Source organism: Agelaius phoeniceus, chromosome 7, assembly GCF_051311805.1.
Source record: "Agelaius phoeniceus isolate bAgePho1 chromosome 7, bAgePho1.hap1, whole genome shotgun sequence".
Taxonomy (NCBI): Eukaryota; Metazoa; Chordata; class Aves; order Passeriformes; family Icteridae; genus Agelaius; species Agelaius phoeniceus.
This window is the reverse complement of record NC_135271.1, coordinates 17328814-17347000: the sequence shown is the minus strand read 5'-3', so window position 1 is coordinate 17347000 and position 18187 is coordinate 17328814. Positions and strand designations below refer to the sequence as shown.

The window sequence follows — 18187 nt, the reverse complement described above, 5'->3', positions numbered from 1 at the left end:
GCAATCAAAAATGTAGTAAGATTAAAAATTTTGACCTCAGTTTTAATAGAAATTTAAACTAGGTATAAAAGAGTGACCTGCATCTGAAATGCCAGGTGGAATCCTGACCTTGCTCGTGTCAGTGAGCACTTTACTTCTGAATTCAAGCAGAACTAAGATTTTATCAAAGAGTTCAGTTTCAAAATTAAGGTACATGCAGTACTTCTTATTTTTTCAGTATACTTTCTAATGTTGGGACATTTTATGTTCAAAATTGCTTAAAATACAGTTCCTCAATATGGCTTAGCTCTATTTTTATCCTGCATTAAAAAAAGCTATCTTTGACTATTTATTCCTAGTGTCATGGTTCACTTTCAGTAGACACAAGCATATGATAAACACCAGAAAAAGTTATTCCAACATTTATAGGCTGCTTTTTGCCCTGGCAGAGTGTAAAGTGATTTATAGGAACCATTTTTGCAGGGCCAAACTGCAGATGCAGCTTTACAATGTTTACTCTGATATACACTACTACTCTGTGCAAGACTTTTAGTGGTTATATTTAAATCTGATGAGTTCTGCACCAGATGGCAAGCCTGTGAGAAAGAAAGTCATTGTGTGAATGGTTCAAAGTGTAAGGCCCCTGGCACAGCCCAGGACCCTTCAGTAACACATCTCTGAACACTGTGGAGTTTCATCTGAGTCAGGTGAGTGAAGATACACACTGGGTGGCTAAAACCATAGTAACTGGGAGTGGCACAGTCTAGCAGAGCTCTCTGTTCAGAGAAGGAGGAAGAGATTTGTTTGGTAATACCAGGTCACTAACATGCCCAATTTTTAAGTATGCATGCCTCAGCACTGCCTTTCCCTACCACCCACGAAGTTCAACATACCTGCTACTGTCCCTGATGAGTTAATTAATGAATGCCCTCATTTCCAAACTCCTGTGCCAGCATTTCTGGCACTGCTGTAGCACAACCCCACCAGGTTCAATAGAAGGCTCTGATCAAAGCCAATACACCTGCCTGCTGTTCCTCCTGGGCCAGCGGCTCTGCTCCCACAGCGACCACCTGGCGCGCTCCCGCTCCTCGTACTTGGTGTGGCGCAGGGCAAAGGCTTTGTCTGACAGGTCTTCTACCTGTGGGGAGACACAGGAGAGCTGTCAGTGTCAGCATCACTGAAACAACACCAGCCAGCATTGTACATAGCAGTATTATACATCATTCTGCAAAGGTCCATTCAACAAACAAGTGCTTTCACTACAAAGGCACATTTACACGCATTCACTTTATGAGAGCTCTGGTGTATGGGGTGCTGTCATTTCAGCTTTATTTCTTCACATGTCTGTGGTTGATCTGAATGGATATAGAAGTTATACCCCTGCCATGCAACTAACACAGTTTTCTCTGTGGTGAGAGGAAGAAAATTTAGAGGACGAGTATTCATTTGCAAATCAAGGCAGTGCTAAAAGTACATAATAAAGACAAGTAAAAATTCCAACAGTTTCCAGAGGCTGCTTTAGAAGGAAGCTAGGAGGCAGCAGGATTTGCCCAGTGCTCTTTAAGCCCTAAGAAATAAGTTTGAGATCACCAAGGACTTTGATAACTGCACAGAGAGGAACTCAGTGAACCTGAGGTGCCACATTCCTGCTGTGAAACCAGGCAGAAAATGGCTTCTGCTTTGAACATCCTATTTCTTACCCAGTGGTTTGCATGATCCCAAGTGCAGCTTAAACCAATCCTAATGCAAGTACTTTACCTGCTCTAGTAAAACAAGAGCCAGATTTTTAGGTAAAAGATTGCACCCTGACTTTCACTGTGAAAGTACCATCCGTGTTTCTCTCTGATGGCAGCACACCAGAAGTTTGTTCCTTAGCCAGGCCTGGCTGAGGAGCACTTTGCTGCTCCTCCCCCTCACTCCCCTGATGGCAGGGGGAGTTCTTGGCTGGATCCCTCCAGTACAGCTCACTGTTGTTTCAAAGTGCTCCAAAACATTCAAAGTTCACCTAAAAAGCTGAGGTTGGCAGCAGCATTTGAGTGCTGCAGCCATGGATTTTATGCCAGCTAGTCCCAACTCAAAAGCAGAGAAATTCTTGGAAAGAACAATTCTTGGTCATAGGAGCTGTGAAGCTGCACTGCCAGATCAGTCCTAGACAAGAATTATACTAATAATTGGGGGGGTCATGAAAATAAACTGCCTTTTTTTTTTCTAAAGCAAAAACCTCAGTGGTGTTGTACAAGTAACACCATTTATCTTTCAACTGAGCCCACAAAATAGAGAAGCAAATGCACTGTGCTCCCTGCAGTGCCAAGTAGTGCCATAGAGACCCTGGCAGGGCTCCACTTGCTGTGTTTCTGTGGAAGCCATCCCCATATCAAGTCTCTCAGCACTGAGGTTGTTCACAGCCATTAGAGGCACAATGGCAAAGAATCACAACCAACCAATGTGATCCCAAAGGCTTCATTTTGATTGGAATCAGACACAGAACTGTGGCTGCCCAGGTCCTCCTCAGCCCAGCACTCACCAGGAAGCTTCAGGCAAAAAGGCTGCTTAGTTTGCTCATCTCATCACTCCTTGCTGAAGGCTCCTTCATTGCTTTTATTTATTTATGTTAAACACAAACCACTTTGTTAGCTGCTGGTTTCCTTTCATGCAAGTGAACTTAATGGGCTTCGTCCTCTCTCTGAAATTCACCAGCTCTGTCACTTGGAGAGCATCCAAGCAGGGCTACATCTCAGTTCACATTCTGTCTTCCCAAGGTCAATGATGTATAGCATGAAAGTGAGAATTTTATGAACTACAAAAGTGTTATTCCCTTGGGGGAAATTCAGGGTTTTTCTGTGCTCAGATTTCCTTTGAAGTGGTAACAAAAGATAATTTAGAAAGAAAAACTTAGGAATTTGAAAATACTTTTCTTAGCAAATTGCCAAAACTTTTCATGCTGGGAAGAGATTTCATTTTTAACAAGTTTCCATTCAAAAATCAAAGTCCATGTTCCTCTCCAAGTGAAGAGTTTTGAAAAATACAGAAATAAGCCTTGTTTGTTTTCCAGAGCTGGTGATAGCATATTTAACCACTTGTTTGTTTAAAAAGAGTTCCACCCTATTCTTTTAAACAGCACATTTTCTTATTTAAAAATTATTATCTGTTCTATGGATAAAAATGTCATGACATCAGAATAAAAGGTCTCTACTTGGTTCACTACAGCCTCTGCCACTCCCAGCATTTCCTCCAACAACTTTAGATTAAAAAAGTTCTGTAACAGGAGAAATGTGGTTGTTTTTCCTCACTAAGGTTAGTTTGAAAAAGGACAAAAGAAGTGTCATTCCTCAGTGGATGGATCTGGCAGGGATGTTGAGAGAAAAGGCCTGTTTGTGAGGCATGTCTGATGATTTCACTCACAGAAAACTAAGCTTTGGATTCCCCCATGACACTGCAACACACTGTGCAATCATGTTGAATAGCACCAGGAATATTTCTGAAAGGTTCTCAAAACAACAAAATCTGTGTTTCACTCTTTGGCTCCACAGGAAGCTCTGAGTCATAGGCCATGAAAACACTTATGCAAAACTAATTGCACAAGGAATTACTCCAAACAATTTTTTATTACTGAAACAACTATGAAATAAACTTGAAAGTTACAACTGAGCCTTTCCAGAAGCTTTGACCTGGACAAAACAAATTAAAACCAAAACAAAACAGGAAAACCTGTGCCACACCCTCCCATGCCTTAAAGCAATAACACTGCAAATTCATGCATGCAAACCAGGAAACTCAAATGTTCTATTTCCAGAAAGTATTTTTAGAGCAAGTAATAGAGCAGACATAGATAGCAGATTAACTTTTGCATTGCCAATGTTGTTCTTATAAGGCAAAATTTCCAGCAACCAAAAAGCAGCCATAAAAGGTAAGCTTTTTGTTCTCAAAGGCACAATGAATAGGCCTGATTCCCAGAAAGTGCTGCTCTGTTCCCATCCCTGCAAGTGTGGCTCACGTGGAGCATGACAAACTGGGGACCTCACATTTATTTGTAACTCAGTAAATGCTGGGTGCAGGTTTATTGCATGGACATGGGTTGTTGCATAAATGAAGAAGACAAAGAATAAGACAACAAAGACAATGAAGATGAAGAAGAAAAAAGTTATCTAGGGGCAGAAATTCCTGACTACTGCTTGACACAAGGACAACTCTGAAGTTTTAAATTGAGCTATGCAGAAGATAGAGAAGCAAAGAAACTATTATGTAGTACCACAAAAAAAATTAAAATTTAAATAATTTCCAACACCACCCTAGGCTACTAGGTAGTGAAGTAGAGAAAAACAGCATTTTATGTAAAAGCAGAAAGTAGATTCTACCTTCCCTTGTGTTATCTGAATGACCTGCTGAAGCTTGCCTTGACTTTAGCACATGGAGGAATATTTCAAGAGTGTCAGAGCATGAGGTATGTGCAAGAGTGTCAGAGCATGAGTGCAGGTAATGGTGCAATGTTTCCTCATTTCTTTTTACAAGCTTACTCAGTAGCAAATGTAACTCAGCTCAAAAATAGAGGAAGTTGAAGAATTATGATCAATCACCTTTTCTCAGTACTCTGAAAAACATCCAAACTAATTATGATTAACATGATCCCAAAAGAAAGGGGGGAATTGGCAAAAGATGATTTACACAAAGACGACCATTAGCATTTTTCTCTGTCTGACATCTCTCCCCCTCATTCCAGCCAGTGGCTGACAGATGATACAGAAGCAGTGGGCCACAGCAGGAGGCAAAGCTGCTGCATTGTTAAATCAAGTTATTTCCTGGCCAGAGGATGAATCACACAGGATTGAGAGTCATGCCAAATATAAAAGTACTGGGTGGGCTACTAATTCAGACATTAGCCCATGAGCTTCTGAGAGAAACCTTCAAGTCCCTTCAGCAAAATACACTAAAAACACAAGACAAATCATCTTTATGGGATCTGAAATCTAAACAAGAAATCCACTGATTCCATGCAAGCTCCTTGAAGCCCTGAATGCAAATCACTGTGAAATTCTTCACTCCCCCCAGACACCAAGCTGAAAACAGCAATGAACAGTGGATGCTCAAGGGACAGAGTGCCCTTGCTGCCTTTATTAGTTATTCTCCAAATGGTTTAATTAAATATCCTTGCAGGAGAGCTCTCCTGTGTGTGGAATTTCACCTTGGTACAAAGGAAGGACAGGCATGTTTCCTGCTAGCTGGGAGGGTACTAACCCAGAACTCAGTGGGTGGAAGTGACATCAATTTGACCACAGACTTCACAGGAATTTCTCAATTGCTCATTGGAAAAGGCAGGAACAGAGTAAGCTTTTCTCTTCCTTCTAATCCAAGAATATGCTGCCAGGTAAGTGCAACTACACCAGGTAAGGAGTTGAGACCATGATGTTCTCCTAAAGGTATGGAGCAGGTAGCTACAGAACTATAAACTTCTGAGGAAGTTTGTGCCTTTGTAGAGACCATATTTGCTGCCCCAGGGGAGTGACAAAATGATTTGTTTACTGAGTTTAATGTAACCTTCTGCACTGCTACCTAAATGCCATCTTTTTCTACTGCTATAGCAACTAAACCTCTGCTGTAGAGATTCTCTCAAATAGCAGCTCAAGAACAGATATTGTGGATCAAGGCAGGAGTACAAGTCCTAGAGTTACAATTGGTGGGAGATTAAAGATGTCCAAAAGACAGCAAAACTGACAGGTTCTGGAAAAGAAGCCACAAAAACATTGGAAGGACAGAAAATCAGCCTAGAGACCAGACTTGCTGGCACATTCACCCCAAGGTTAGGAAATGCCTCAAACCCCTGATTAGGGGAGAAAGGGACCCCCAGCTGCAAAGCCCATGGACATTCCCTGAAGAAATAGGTAGATTTTTGTGTCTGGAGGAAGCAAAAACCAGCCCATGATGTGCAAACTTAGCTCAACAGGCAGGCAGGAAATGCTGAAGGTTATGTTGTTCCTGACAATGCAGAAAAGTTTGTTCCCAACAGGAGGCTTGCAGGAAAATAAATACTGAAAAGAAAACTTGCTGGACCCACAGGCAAGATTGCTGATTACCAAAGAGCAAATGCCATGGGAAGTGGCCTTGGAAGGAAAGGATGAGAGGCAGGGCCAGCACTGGTGGCCCCAGGAGACACTCACACTGGGACAGGCAGCATCACAGTGCTCAGGAGCAGGGGGGCAGAGCCTGACCCAAGGGGCCCTTCAGGAGCACTGACTGCAGCAGCAAGGGGCAGAAGAGCCAGACAAACAATGAACAAGGAATATTAATGGAATACTTCCATTTCTATCTTCCACTGTAGGGACAAGACACATTTTCACAATTTGATAATACTTTATATTTGAAACTTGAAACTTACTGGGATTTGTGTGAAGTCAAGTATTTTCAGAAAGTATGTACCAATTATCCCAATTATATATTGTATCTACTTTAAATAAACCTAGTGGTTTAATTAAAAGACAGCCTACCTCTTCTTCATCTGCTTGAGATTTTTCTAAAGGTTGAAGTTCAACAACTCTCCAGCTAGAAATAAGACAAGGAAAATCAAATTAAGTTTAAGGTGCTGAAATTTATATTTTCCTTTCCCAACAAAATATCTAACCTTTCCTTTTCCTAACACAGTCTTTAAGACATCCAATACAGTTTTAAAATTAGTTTTCAACTTCAAAGACAATAAAAAAGCAAATGCATATTATGGATTTAAAGTACAGAACAAGTACATTTAGCCCTTCAGGCAATGTGCTACTAAGACACTGAAGAGATTAAGTACCCTGGTTTTGCAACCTAAAGATGTTCTCTTTCTAAAACAAAGGAGAAAAAGGTCTCTACAATAATGGATTGTAGGCCTACACTGTATGGAAAGAAATAAGCTTATTCTACTCTATCAGAATGGCTAAATTAAAAGAAAAAAAAGCTAAATCCATTTCTATTAATTCACAGAAAATAGTTTACTATTTCTCCTGTGCTATCAGCTGTCCAGTCTTCCCACAATTTTGGTCACATGAACTGAAATGCACAGATAAAAACCCAAGTGCATGAAAAGATCATCTTTAATACCATAACATTTTCCAACTCCATGTAAATTATATTCTTGATTAATGTTCTCGTGTTCATTTTCATGTCTTTGCAATTCAAGAGGTTGTGAACAAACCTTGGAGTAAGGATTTCTTTGTACTGTAGTTTCTCCAGCTTTGAGGGTGCCACCAGTGACATGGGAATAACAATGTTGTCTATATCATAGGAGCTCTCACTTCTCAACCTCCTCCTGGAGTTATGCTGAATAATAAAATCAACACAAGAGGATCAGGTCAAATCATAGGAAACACATTTGAGCAGAGACTCATTAGAACTTCACAAGGAGAAAGCCTGAACTTTAATGGAAACAGACTATTCTAAAGTGCTCATTCATGTGCTCTTTGATGATTGAGTCCAGGGAATAAAGGAGCGTGTGTTGTGTAAATTGTGTGGGATGCACATTTAAACTCAACTGCAATAAAACATGACAATTCACAGAGCACCAGTATACCACTAGGCTTAGCAAAACCATGGGACCTGAACCTGAGTATTGTTGTGAATTTTCCAATAGTTTCAGTAAAATAGTGTGTTTCTGTACACTGAGCCAGAGTTCTGCTGCTCCTCAGTAAATTATATATCAGGGACTTTACCTGTATTTCTGCACAAAGGCTTGTAAATAGGGAAACTGAGAGTTAACAAATTTTGGGACTCTATTTGCTCCATGAGGCCATTTTATACAGCTGCACCAGGAAAAAAGGGTCATAAGTGCCCTAGTGTAAAACTGGAAACATAAATCACAGGGTATTTAATGAAATTTGGGGGAAAAAAAGGCACTATGCCAATAAAACAAATTTACACTCTAGTTCTATGATCTGCAAAACTCTTTTCTAAACAAGTACACATACTCATTCTGGAATAAATTAGTTAAGGTAATCCACTTAATTCACTGTAAAAATGCTCTGCACTGTCACATGGCACTAAATCAGATGTAAAAGGCACGTGGCTTTGGACTGTTAATTTGCACAGCCAGCTCTCTGTTGATATTTCAGTTGAGACAGTGCCACATTTTTGGTTTACCTGTGATGAAGTGCTGTGAGTGGGCCGGGACATGGCACTGACACTGCTGGTGGGAGTGAAGCTGCTGTGGGACTCAGGCTCTGCATGTTGGAAGGAGAACGCCTCAAACCGAGCGCTGCTTTCGCCTGTCATAAGAACAGCAATAAACAAGACATACTGCCTGTTGGCTATTAGACTGCAGACATTTTTCCACACAGTAACAGTAAAGTCATTTCTAGAAGCCCACAGTGAGCCACTAACAATTTACTGTATGCTAAAAAAAGCTATCTAAATAAACATTTGCTATTCATCCTGTCATTGTTGTTCCGCAAAACTCATCCCTCTTGTTCTACAAAGGATTTCTTCTCATGGAAACAGCTTCATATGGGCAAATCCTGACTCTTCTTTTCAGGAGCTGTCATAAACTACACACACAGTAAATACAATCTGACTTAGATTCCCTCTGATCCTCAGCAGCAGAATTCACAAGTTCTCCGTGGTTGTTTCTTCCTTAATAAATGATAAAACTGGCAGCAATGATAACAAACAAAATCAGTTTAGATCTCCAAGTGGTTTCTTCTGATTTCCTGCTCCCATTCAGTCCCAGTACAAGCAGCATTTAGAGGGATTCACAATTTAACCACCTGTTCTGCTTTCCTTCTACCTCATTTCCAATAAGAAAGGAGATCTCAGACTTAATATACCAATGAACAAAAAGAATGAGTATATTCCATCATGGAAAAAGAGATAAGACTGATCCTAAAGACTGTATTGCACAGTCTGGGTCAAGGTAATGAACTACCATTTCCCAGGCAACTCTGCAACTCCCTGGCACACAGCTTTTATTTTTGGCCTTGTTCATTAGGCTGACCTTCCTCATGGATAATTTCTCCTAGACAGAGCCCAAATTAGGAATAAATATGTGGTACTACACCCATAGCACTAATAAGCTAGAACTTGTGCTCCTACTCATGAATGCACCACAGAACAGTTTTCTGGCACTGGGATGATCCTCATGATAAAAGATTGCTTTTTTGGTTCCATTTATAAAAAAACTTAAATAGTATTGTCAGAAGACTAATGGTAACTTCAAAAGGTTTATAGCAAGATGTTTCCTCTCTTTTTAGTGCTCCCAAATAACTCCAGCTGTTGATCTCAGTGTTCATGACTACACTTTGGGAAACTGAGAAACCCTGTGTCAGCATCCACCTCTTGGGGACCAGCAAGTGGAGCAGGTGGCATGGGAAAGAGATCACTGGTGGTGAAAGGGGATAGGGCACAGCACCCCCTTGGACACAGGCACAGAGGGCAAGAGGAGGCTGTACAGCACCAGGGGAAGGATGCAAAGGACAGCCCTCACCTAAATCCAAAGCAGTTTTCAGTGTGTCCTCACACAGCATTTATTCTCTCCTAGGACTTTCTAATTGATTGGGTGGTCTTGCTTTGGAGTTGTGGATTGTGGGTTTTGGGTGGTCTTGCTTTGGGGGTTGTGGATTGTGGGTTTTGGGGTTAGTTTTAATCCTAGATAATAATTTTTTATTAATTCATCTCTGCAGTAATTCCTGTATCTCCACCTCTAGTGAGAGATTACAGTTTTGCCTGGATATGCACCACCAGTAATTTTTCCACAATGTTAACTGATCATTTATACCTTTTCATTCTTTCCTAAGGGAAATTTTAAACTAATATGCTCTTGCTCAGTGACTTACTTTCTTCAAATGTCTTGTGAAGAATTTTGCCAAAGGTTTTCCCAAAGTTACATAAATGAATCTGTAACAGAATCTGTGAGGCTTTACATTCTAACAGCCTGGAGAGGTAAGATGCCATTTATCTTTACAGTGGTATGCTAAATTTTGTATCACATTATTCTACAGAACCTTTAGGGCACTTCCTATTAACTTATCAACTGCTGAAGTAGAGATTCAGTGGATTAAAATAGAACAGTAACAAGGGTAAAAACACAGTAAGAACTGGCTATTCACAAGTCCTCTTAAAAGTCTGGAAGGGATCCAGAACCACAAATGACAGTACACAACAAATGAAATATAGTGGACAAAGATGCCAGGAATAGTAAATGTTTCACTGGGCACATGATGTAACAGATAACTTTGCAATGTTTGTTTCATTGACTACTATTAAAAAAACCCTTTTGTACTAAGAATGACACCCAGTACTAGAAGAACATAGTTGAACTGCTGACCAGTTTCCTTTAAGAGTACTCCAAAAATAAAATACAGCAGCTTGTCTCATTCTGTATGTACACTTAAGAAGAAAGATGATTACTATGCTTTAAAATAGCAAATTATTTTCATGATGTTCTAAGTCTGTTTCTTCATAAGTTTCATAACAGTATCCCTTCTGGAGACAACTTAAAATTCTCAGAGCCCAGTGATATCCATACAGTATATATTTTAAAATATGTAGTAGTCTCTTGCAATGCTATTTTTCTCTTACCTACTGCTGTCTCACTTAGATGCCTTTTCTTTCTTCCTTCTGACAGCTGGTCAGGTGTTCCTAACACCATATGAGATTTGGAATTAGACAAACAGCCACTGCTCCACTGTTTGACAGAAACATGTGCATTGTAGTCTGTAACAGAAAAAGCATGCATCAAGTTGAGAAATTACTTTTCCTCAGTACAATTTACAGGAAATCTCAACTGGTGAACTATTTATAATAAACATTATAAATAGTCCCAAACTTCTGACAGGAATCCAAATAATAACAGGACTGAAGTCAGGCACCTGGTCCAACCTCCCCCCACTTGTAGTATCCTCCTACAGCTCTGGTGGGATCATCTCAGTGCAATTAGGGAGAACCTGACACTGTGCTCTGAGAAGAGATTTCTCTTCCACCTAAAGCCATATTCAGTACCTTCTCTGATAACTTGCTTTGGGACAAGTTTATAAACTGAATCTCTTTGTGGCAGAAAATACTGATGAATGAAAAACAGCCTTGCAAATGCTACAACATTTTGCTTTACATACCATTGTCAGCAGATACTTTAAACTCCCCTCCCAAAGATGAGGTATCAGCAGGTTCTCCTTTGATGTCATCCTTCCTTAATAATGTTTCAAAGTATATGTGAAGAGGAATATCTAATAAGAAAACCAGAAATCCAAAGGAACAGAGTCTGTATTAGAAAGATGGCAACCTCTGAGCCAATGAATTATGCATCAAAATTAGAGCACTGATTCACCCATCACATTCAACATAATCTGTGAGCAATATTGCTAAGGACTGAAACAGACTCTGGAGGGTATTGAGTGAGAATAAGACTGGGGTCTTCCCTCTTGACCAGCTCCTGCACAAAACCCAGCAGAGCAGAGAGCATACAGTGCCTTTCTCCTGTAATGTGAAGAGGCTTTGGTGCAGCCTTTTGGGTACAAGTCATTAATGCTTTTGGAATTTATTACTGTTAGGAGCCTATAGGTATTCTCAAGGTACATTCCCTCTCCCTGGAAAAGTCTACAGCAGGGCAATGTAATTTATTTTCTGATAGGAGTTCTGATGCAGAATTAGCCTGCAAAACATTTCAAGTGTAAGGAATTTAACCCCTGCTGTAAGGCAGGGAGGTTTAAAAAAAACCCTACCTCTCTGAAAAGCCTTTCTGGAAAAAAAATACAAGAATGAAGGGAAATTTAACTGAAAAAAGTGTCAGTGTATAAAGTAGTCTTGACAGCCAGTACATTCAGAATGAGAAGAGGACTGTAGGCAGGCCCAAGGGTGGGCATTAAACTACATATATTTATGCACAGTCTTAGCCTCATGTGCCTTCAGGATGTGCCAGGACAAAAACTTGCAACATATTTTGCTAAATAAAAAGAACCATTTTCTTTTCAATTTGATATGGATCTAACTTGATTGCTTTATCTCAACATGCCAAGGTTTTTGCTGTGTTTCCTACTCTACTTCCAAGTTAAACAAAGAAGGTCTGAAAGGTGTATTAATCACAACACTTAAGCAAAGAGAGAACCAAAACATTTCTCCAATTTTGTTGGTCTTTTGGTTTTGTTTTTTAGTGGGTTTTGTTTGTTTGTTTGCTTTTTGTTGTTGTTTTTGGTGGGTTGGTTTGGGTGTTTTTTGTTTTTTAACCTGGGAAACCACTTGGGTGACCTAGATTTTTTATCATGTTTTCCTGTATCTTCATTGAAAGGGCAGGAATGCTTGTTTCAATCAATCCACAGGTGCAGAAATACCAGAAACCCAAACTTCTTAGATACAAACTACCATTTTCCAGTTATCAAGGTGCAAGTTGAAGGAGGTGCTGTTATGTTAAAGCAATACTGCAAGCACTGACATATCTTTAGTCAAGATCCTTGGTAATTTGAAAACTGTGAAAGAAACTTAGACATAGGGACAATTATGCTTCCAAAAGAGAGTACACTAGTTAGCCAGTCCCACTGCACTATTTACTAGATTGTCTGCAAATTATGGTTCACCTTTAAAGCAAACCACATGAAGAACCAAGGTTGAATCTTGAATTTGAATCCCTTCTTGCACACACACACACACACAAAATCAAACTCCCAGAGTTCCAAAATAAAGCAATGTATTTTTAATATACAGAGGAAATGAATGCAAAACCCTTTTCTTTTACTTTGCTGACAATTTTTATATATAAAGATGTGGGCACAGCACATGAAGTATTTTAAGAGAAATCATTGCTCTGGAAGGGAATAACCAAGAAAGTTGCAAAGAAAACATGAATTGGAAGTAGGCTACAACTTGGAAAATTTCTATCATGCATTTATTCACAATAATTCTTTCACATGAAAGAAAATGTCAAATAGACTAGTCTTCATGAGGAGCTAGAGACAGCAAAGTGCACAAAGTAAAGCATGAATCTAGCCTCCCTCAAATGTGAGGACTGCATTTGAACAGGAGATAGCAGGTCTAGTACTTCTTCCCTGTCTCAACTATTATCAGCAAGGCTCCTGGAAAAGAGAACAAAATTCCTTCAGAAATATGTTCTTGATACTGGAATGAAGCTGAAAATATTTTTTCCTCCTCCATCCTGGCAAAGTGTCCAACAGTAGCCACAGCACAGTCAGAAGCTTTTCAGGATTTTTATGATGACAAAGCTTTTTTTGAGAGAACAAAAGCTCTATGTTCTTGCTGCACACCCCAGTCTCCCTTAACAGGGAGGTAAGAATGAACACAAGGGGCACAGACCTTCCTTGAACAGGTGTCTAAACACCTGGGGTCCAGCTGTGCTGTCAGAGTCCCAGCGGAATTGACAGTGTGTGTAAAAGAAGTAAGATTTTGGTAGTTTTTTCTGTCCATAACAGAGTTCTGCTGAGTGGGATGTTTGTGTTGCACTCTTGGAGTGAGTGTTCCATTTCTTCTATCTGCTCCTACAATAATCTCCTCTTTAACCCTTGCATGGGATGCAAACTGCCAGAGCTGAGGCTTCCTCTGCATTCCATGTCCACACTTGGGTCTTCTCTACAGACCAGTAACAAGTTCTCCAAAACCAAGTCTTAATTAATTCCTGACTTCCTCATACAAGGCTGCAGTGTCTACACTGTCATTCTGGGAAGACTGAGTGGGTTTGATTAAAGATTCACACAGTTCCATGGAAGGCCCAGCCTCATCTCCAGAATTATTTTGTGGCAAAGAAGCCCCTCCCCCAAGGAACAACATAATTCCTGTACTGGTCAGTAACTATCTGGAAACAGGTGCTCCATAAAACAAAAAAATCCCACAAAAATTCAATCCTTTCTGCTGTATTTAGGCTGTTATTTTGCAGTCCCAAGTACTGTCAAGTTGCACCTGCACTAATTTCAGGGCTCAGTCACAGAAAACATTCTCTACATTACTGTCCAAAAAGACTAAAAGATCAGATAACAAGAAACCATAAAACTTCCAAGACAATCAAAAAGGCTGACTATCACAAAAATAATTAGAAAACCTAAATAAAGCTTTTTAGACCTGATCCAAAGGGCCTGAACAGAAAGAAAGTTGCTTATGAAAACAACACAACCAGGGTATTGTGTTGGCAAAAGGACTGACCAACTCTAAAGGACTGACCCTGACTCAACTGACACACCATGAAACACCCAAGCACACCTTTTTTCATGACCAGTCTTTCCAGGCTGTAAGCACATTGCTGGTATGAGAAACCTAAAAGGTGTGTTTTTCAAAAGTCAGGATCAAGGCAAGACTTTCATTTAGTCTAAATTCATGTATTTTGACAGTGTGAAGTTTTCTGATAAGAGAATTAAGTCCTAAAAATCACTGAAAAGACAAGTTATTCCACAACCTGCACAGCTGTCAGAAGCACAAGCACTCTGTTAAGTCATGGCATTACTCACCTGAAGGGAATGATAAGACTGGATGGAAGGAAGAGTCCAGCTCTTGCACATAATCTAGGATTTTAGATTCTGTGCTGTACTCACTGCTGCTGAAAGTGGAGGCTGGCACCACACATGGCAACTGAGCTTTATATGGAAAAGAGGCATCTCTAGATGGAAAAGTCTGTAAGAATACACAGAAACAAAGGTTAACTTTACTCATGTCCTTCAAATTAGACCAGAAGAGGGGAAAAAACCCAAAAAACCAACAACTCAGTGAGTGACACACTTTAATATGTGAATGGGAAGAATATTCCAACAATCTCCAGATAGTCTAAATATGACTTACCTTCACTTACTATGGACAACAGTGCACAACACAAAGAATACAAACTGCTCCTTCAATTAGGACCAGGAAACAGCTGTCAAAGCTTTCAGATAAAATGTAACTGTTTCCAAGAATTCTTTTATCTATCCCATGACAAACAAACACCCCCTAAAATATGATTCCAGGATAACAGGCATGATATAAATGCACAAACAAACCTAACACCAGACTAAATAGAGGATCTCATTCATTTTGCCCCTTAGTAAGATTCTCAGCATCAGTATCTCTAGGCACCTTGAGCACACACATTTTAATGCAAGAAATTCTATTGAATATTTTGAGCACACTGTGTACTTACACAAACCAAAAAGGCAAAGTCTTTACCTTGCTATAACTGAAACATCAGATAAGCAACAGAAAGAAGACATACAGCAATAAATACAGAGAGGAATGCTTTAAGAATTGATTAATAGGTAGTAACAGGAATGACTAGAAAGAGGAAAGGTGCAATAAAAGATTCATTTAGCTGCTTGGCTGCAAAGCTTGTTTAAGTATGGAAGGTAAAATGATGGATGGCACAGAACTGGTAGATGGGAAGTAGCAGGACTGAGGCAAAAGGCAGGGTGAAAATGGGCAGGAATAAGCAGCAGAGTGCAGGCCACTGAGCTCTGAAAGACAGAAGAATTAAATGTGATGACACAAGACAGCAGCAAATAGTGCTCAGTGCTTCAGAATGTGCTACAAAAGCACTTCAGGGAAATAATGTGGAATAAGCTACTTTTTTACTGGGTACTTGTGGTAGTAACCCCAAAGATCCTGACATTTTTAGAGGCCTCTATAGGTTTCTGGTATTTTGCCAAATGCTACAAATCCTGCAAATGGGAATGGAGATAAAGGGACACTGGAGTACCTAGGGGGTCTCAAGCCTATCACTGCACCAACCATCACATTTATCAGCCCATGGGAAACAGTTCCAGTGTAAGAAACTGTAGGAATGAATGACATTTTCTTAGGACTTTTTATGGAAACATGTAGCATCAAAGGTGAGACTCAAAGAACATTACTTGCATTTTCTGTACTTCTGCTTTCTGAATCAAACAAAACTCTTTCTCCTGTCTGAAATACTCCAGGGTGCACTTTAGCACTGCCATTCATGAATTAATGATGCAGGGATTATATCTACCACATAAAATTCCCTCCACTTAGTCAAAGCAGTCCTTCTGCCACATGGCATCAATATTCACAACCCACATTATCTCAGAAAATATTACATTAAGAAATTCCCCTTTTTTCTCAGTTACTGAGTTCTCTATGCTGGTACTGTATCTCAGAAACTACTAAAATCAAGTGAGGATGTTATGATGCTGGAGCAGAGAACACAGTGATGGTGGGGGGAGGTTCTTGTATTTAACTTGTTTTCCCCTCCAGGAAAACATTAACAGTCCTAAATCCACCTTGATCTCCATACACAGGTGTATGCACAAGCTTACAACTTAACTTGGAAAGAATTTTTTCCTAGCCCAGGACTCCTTCAAATCAATGTTCTGTTATCTTCCTGTGACAGACATATGGGACTCTTCATCTGTTAAACTTTAAACATCCATAAAGTGTTGGCAGAACTGGGTCCTGTGTTTGGAAACACTAGAGGGATAAATGCTAAAGTAAACTTAATGTTTCCCATTATATGGATCATTACACTAAAGCTTAAAGAGCTTTTAGGCACTTGTTGTACCTCAATGCACCAAGGACCTGCCTTTCAAAAATGCACAAAAGCATATTTCTTGTTGTTATTTGGGTGTTAGAAATGAAGTAATTTACTAAGTCTCTACTCTTTAAGCTGCACTCTTTAAGCACCATTTCTGCCTGTCCTTTCTTTTTAATAGAAGTGAATCACATTACAGTATATACATCTCTCACTCATTGTTTAAAAAGAAATTCCCAAAAACTGATCAGTAAAATTACCTAGAAAGTAAACAGTTAAGACCAAGACATTCTGACATCCAGACCTTTAGTCCTTACTCAATTTTTCTTGCTTTAATTCACTTTACCCCAAACATATCCAGATTATTAAAGCTGAGCCAGTTCAAAAACATGCATACAAGGTCAAACAACCTCACAGTCAAAATCCATTTTGAAACTATATTAAAATCCATGTGCCATTATCAGTAGATGGAGAATTCTTCAACTTGGCTGTGGTGGGAATTACAAAACCTTATGCCTGAATTTGTGCCTTGAATGCTCTGGCCTCAACACCTAATGAAATCTTCATTAAGCCAGTTTGTAACCCAAAAGAAAATATGAACTTCATAGAAGGAAGAGCAATTTTATTGAAATGCCTGTGAAGCTACTATGGAAAAAAAGCTAAGAAATTTGTCAGTCTGTAGCTCCTAGCTACCAAATCTGGTTTCAATTTCTGATGGAGTAGTCTTCCACTGGAAAATGCTGAATTAGTGAAATCATGATGTTTCTCAGAAATGCTGACTTAATAAACTCTTGATGAAAAAATTTCAGAAGCCTTTAGCACTGGAATTAAAGCATTTTACTCCAAGAAAGTGATTCAACTTTTATTGAAATAAAATGGAAGTATTGTTTATTGGAAAACTGAACTCTTCCTGCTTCCAATTCTAAATAGAATACAATCTACAAACCAATTGCCTTTTACAGCAATTATTGGAACTTTACACAGCAATAAAAAAATCCACCAAAACCCAGCTGAAAAGAAGCCCACATGTATTTCCATTCAGCCATGGCACTGACACAGGAACACCATGGCACACAGCTTTTAGGAGACAGGCCCCTACAGCAAACCTGACCATGATGTCAACCCTTCAGAAAGCAAGAGAGGTTACAAAACTCGTATCAATCTTCCCCTTTCCCCTTGCTATGCATCACCTTGTACATCTCCTGAAACATTTTTCTTCATTACTGAGGTACAAAACCTCAGGCTTCCTGAGCTCAAGCAGATATGAAGGATAATAAAATTCATTGTATTAGAGAAGAACTCACTGTGTTTAAGAGGAAGTGAGGAGTATACAAGCTTTAAATATTGAACTAAAATAGCACTTCTGGTTTAAACTTATGAAATGGAATGGTGTCAATCAACAGACTCTACTTCTCTAGAGTATTATGAATTTTGAACTTGGATTTTTCCCCCTTAGTACTGTTTTACTGGGTTACAGAAAACATAGAGAGCAATTAATTTTGATATTCAGAACAATTCTTGTGCTTGCTTGTGACAGACTGATGCATTAGACAAAGTACAATTGGCTCATGGCTCTGTTCTTGAAGGGTCAGAAGGCTGAACTCTACTGGCCATCCCAAACTTCTTCAGAGAAAAACCTGTGAGTCTATGAAGTGTGACATAACTGAAAGGAAAAACGTTTTGTGCTCCCATTTAAAAAACTGTGAAGTGAATTTCCATTCTGTCGTTTCAGCTACTGATCACTAAAACTCCTACCAGTTTTGGAAACATGCCCAAGTGTAACAGTACAGAGAGCCACAG

The 18187-nt window shown here is 39.5% G+C and overlaps 1 protein-coding gene across 7 annotated transcripts in view; it reads right to left on the bottom strand.

Moving 5' to 3' along the window:
- KANSL1L (KAT8 regulatory NSL complex subunit 1 like) overlaps nucleotides 1–18187 on the bottom strand; it is a 63108-nt gene that overhangs the window by 2948 nt on the left and 41973 nt on the right. For 6 of the 7 annotated variants that reach the window (XR_008534580.2, XM_054636233.2, XM_054636238.2 and 3 more), the window contains 7 exons: nucleotides 14379–14541; nucleotides 11049–11159; nucleotides 10516–10650; nucleotides 8083–8207; nucleotides 7142–7266; nucleotides 6459–6513; nucleotides 1005–1117 (listed from right to left, as the gene is read on the bottom strand). Coding sequence is in view for 6 of the 7 variants with exons in the window: in XM_054636233.2 (XP_054492208.2) it covers nucleotides 1005–1117; nucleotides 6459–6513; nucleotides 7142–7266; nucleotides 8083–8207; nucleotides 10516–10650; nucleotides 11049–11159; nucleotides 14379–14541 (827 nt within the window). In the remaining variant the exon portion in view is untranslated. Of the gene's footprint in view, nucleotides 1–1000; nucleotides 1118–6458; nucleotides 6514–7141; nucleotides 7267–8082; nucleotides 8208–10515; nucleotides 10651–11048; nucleotides 11160–14378; nucleotides 14542–18187 lie in introns of all 7 variants that reach the window. The other variant, XM_077181064.1, reaches the window with a different exon arrangement.